Raw genomic sequence first — 3,877 nt, 5'->3', positions numbered from 1 at the left:
TCTGCTTCCCCACTAATATGCTTGCCATGACCACAGAGGCTCCTACCACAGCTTCTTCCACAGTCACTCCCTCCTCTGCTGCTTCTGTCACCACAAAAGCTGCCACAAACGTGTCTGCTCCTCTTAGCACCACACAGGTGGCCACAGCTACAGCCCTCCTCCCCATCTCATCCACTGAAGCCACCAGCACCTCTCTTGCTATCACCACCACTGCTGTTCTTGACAGTTCCCCTCAGGCTGCTGCTATCACTTCTCCAACCCCACTCCCGCTCCTTCCACCCCAGGTGCCTCCACTCTGGCTGCCACCAGCACTTTATCAGCTTCCTCCATGTCTTCTAGCATTTGGCCAGCTTTCATCACATCTCCTGCCCTCAGTTCATCAATATCCACTGCGACCACAGTTGAAATCACTATGAATCCTATTTCCATTACTTCATCTGACTCCTCTGCTCTTCACCCTACTACCATAGAAGATACCACAACTTTTTATACTGACACTGTACCAAGTACCCTGCTCACCACAGACGATACGGCAACACTGAGCCCTGGCATATTTGATGACACTACTACTGACTATGACCTTGACACTACTGCTGCTGCCTCTGTCACCACTCTTCCTGCCACAATCTCTTCAGCTCCTTCTACCACCTCAGAGCCCAGCACCACCACTGATGATCACTCCAGCTCACCTGCTGCCACAACCATTTCTTTTCCCTCTTCCACTACACTACTAGTTATGCCATCACCACAGCTGCCACAGCCATGTTTGCTCCTGCAACAACCACTGCATCTCTGACCACAACAGTAGCTGAGGCCACTAATATTTTGGTTTCTTCCACCACACTTGGAGCACCTCCAGCAACATCCCCAAGTACCACATCTGTGGCTACCAACATTCCTGCCATGACCACAAAGGATGCCGCCACAGCTGCTTCCACATTGATTTCTACCACAACCACATCTGCTCCCTTTACCACATCAGCTTCCACCTCTACTTCCTCTGCCACCTCCAACACCACCCCTCCTAACACAGCCACTTCTGTCTCATCTACCACAGCCAGGATATTATCCTCTGCTGCTACCAGAACATCATTTACAACCACCACAACAACTTCTGCTCCTTCTTCCACCACTCAGGCTGACACCACCACTTCTGCCACCACCACACCTGCCTCTACCACTCTCCCCACAGCCACCTCCGCATTGACTTCCAATAAGCCCATCACCTCCACAGCAGTCTCCTCCTCATCACCTGCTACCATCACCACAAGTACTCCTGCCCTTCCCAGCACCCCACAAAGTGCCACTACCACGGCTCCTCCTGCCAACTCAACCACTACAGCCACCAGCACAGCTCCAACCAGCTCAGCTATTTCTTCTTCCTCATCTACCACACAGTCTGTCTCTACAAGTTCTGCTGCCACAACTGTCCCTACCACACCCACTACTATAACTGCCCCTGTCACAAATGTTGCAAACTCCACAGCTGAAGTCAGTTCCTCATCTGCTGCCACTATCACACCTGTTACAACAAGCACACCTGCTCCTTCTGCTTCCACACAGCCAGCCACCGACACAGCTGTGCTCTCTCCTCTGCTATGAGCTCCATCCCTGCCACTACAACCATTTCCTCCTCAACCACCACTCAGGCTGACACCACCACTTCTACCACCACCACACTCGCCTCTACCACTCTCCCCATCACCACCTCCAGGCTGACTACCACTGAGCCCATTACCTCCACAGCGGTCTCCTCCTTATCACCCGCTACCATCACAAGTACTCCTGCCCTCCCCAGCACCTCACAAAGTGCCACTAGCACAGCTCTTTCTACCAGCTTATCTGCTGCAGCCACCAGCACAGCCCTGACTGCTCTGACCATATCTTCTTCCTAACCCACACAGACTACTACTACTACTACTACTTCTGCTGCCACAACTGTCCCTACCACACCTGCTCCCACAACCACCATTGTCACCAGAGAGGCAAGCACCACAGCTAGTCTCTTTTCTACATCAGCTGCCACTACATTTTCTGAGACCTCTTCCCCTACCACTGGGGAATTTCCCCCAGCACCTACAAGCACTATACACACTGCTACTCACAGCACCATGATTACTGCAGCTAATCCTACCACACCAGCCTCTACAACCACTCCTACCATTTCTACAGACACACAGGCTGCCACTGCCATGCCTGGTCCCACCACCGGTTCTGCTGTTATGAGCACCACACCCAGAGCCACAATGACTTCAGTTCTCCTGACCACCACCTCTGGCGCTTCAACCACTCCTTTCTTTAGTATCTTACCAGCCCCCACCATGCCTGTTGCCACTACAGCAGCAACCACAGCAGCACCCTACATCACTTCATCTGATGCATCCAACACACCTGTTTCCACCAAAGAGATCATTTCTGACACCCCCAACACTCCTTTCCCCACTACCACTTCTGCTTCCTCCACACTTGATGACACTGCCCCTCCTGACACCACAACTCCAACTATTATGACAACCAATACTGTCATCACAGCTGATGACACTTCAACACTTACCCCTAGCACATTTTATGAAACTACACTTGATGGTAATGATGGCACCACTGAGAATAACACAGATGAACCCACATCAGATGATTTTTACAGAAAGTGAGGCTCAAAATTAGTCATCTTCTATAGCCCCCCTACTTAGACCATGATTTACATGGGTTGAATTTCTGAACCAAATTTAACCTGAGACTAAAATCTTAAACCTACTACTCTTTCAAGCATACTAAATCTTCTTCTAGTTAAAAATATTTTCATTTCTATTCTTAATATTTAAAGGAAACTTAAATAGCATCAGTGTATTTCATTGCAGTACACAATCATTTCTATTGCCTATGAAATTAAGATTTATCTTTAAATAGTACAAATTTATGATCACTTTTTCCTAAAATCTATAACCAAAAGAAAGATTTACAGAAATTACACTTAAACATTAATGGTGCTTGTTTTGGTGGATGAATTATAAATGCTTCAGGACTGAGACAGAATGGAATCATATTTGACCAAAGAAATCCCTTTAGACAAACACCCTAAACAACACCTCTCCCTAAACTTACCCAGTTCTCCATATTACCCAGTGAGTTCTACAAATGTGCTCTGGACTTGATAAATACCTACACATACACACATGTAAATCTTTAAGAAATATAAACAACCCTAAAGTAATCAAACTGCAAGTAAGATAATTTATGAAGAAAAGTTAAAAAGTAATTACTTACCCATTATTAGTACCGCAAAGAGATCCAAATTAAAAGAGTCTTTATCCATTAAAGGTGCAATAACAACGTGTAAATGAATCAAAAGGATCCAGCATCACTGTTTGAAAATCAATACTGACCACAGGAAATGTAGAATACAAGCAATCTGAGCTCCCATTCACATGAGACTGGGCATAAACACGCACATGGCTGCTGTTTACACTGTGTTCATTTGAGTGATGAGATTAAAATGCTATCCAGAAAGAATAAGCTAGAAGCAATAAAAATTTAATGAAGATTAAAACTAATGTGAGAAAATTGAAAATACATTATTAGTGATATTTTTACTTCCAACAGTATTTGGACCTTGAAAAGATAATTTTTAAAAGATAATTTGTAGTTTTGAGGTAGACCAGGCACAGATTAGACATTCGTTAATCAAAATTATGAAATGGATAAAGGTAACTTTTACAAGGTGATGATAAGATGCTAAAATGAATTAAATGATTTACACGAGAAAATTTGATAGAGTATATTATTCTTTACCCTACAAATGTGTTTCTAAGACTTATGAAAGCTGATTATTTTTAGTTAAATCATATTAAAAGCACTAAAAATACCTAGTATATAGTAT

General features: G+C 44.9%; 1 protein-coding gene across 1 annotated transcript; it reads left to right on the top strand.

Annotated features, from left to right (window-relative positions):
• The first annotated feature begins 708 nt into the window (after window positions 1-708).
• Window positions 709-1,667, top strand: MUC7 (mucin 7, secreted). The gene has a single exon (XM_035004862.1). It carries the CDS (start codon window positions 763-765, stop codon window positions 1,600-1,602), a length of 840 nt encoding a protein of 279 aa, XP_034860753.1. The 5' UTR covers window positions 709-762; the 3' UTR covers window positions 1,603-1,667.
• Window positions 1,668-3,877: the final 2,210 nt, after the last annotated feature.

This window comes from Mirounga leonina, unplaced genomic scaffold (genome assembly GCF_011800145.1).
Source record: "Mirounga leonina isolate KUSES-001 unplaced genomic scaffold, KU_Mleo_1.0 Mir_129, whole genome shotgun sequence".
NCBI classification, from domain to species: Eukaryota; Metazoa; Chordata; class Mammalia; order Carnivora; family Phocidae; genus Mirounga; species Mirounga leonina.
The sequence above is the reverse complement of the archived record's forward strand: the minus strand, read 5'-3'. Positions and strand labels throughout refer to the sequence as shown.

Coding starts and splice junctions, on each gene's coding strand:
- MUC7 (XM_035004862.1), top strand. CDS start 763: ATGTTTGCTCCTGCAACAACCACTGCATCTCTGACCACAACAGTAGCT.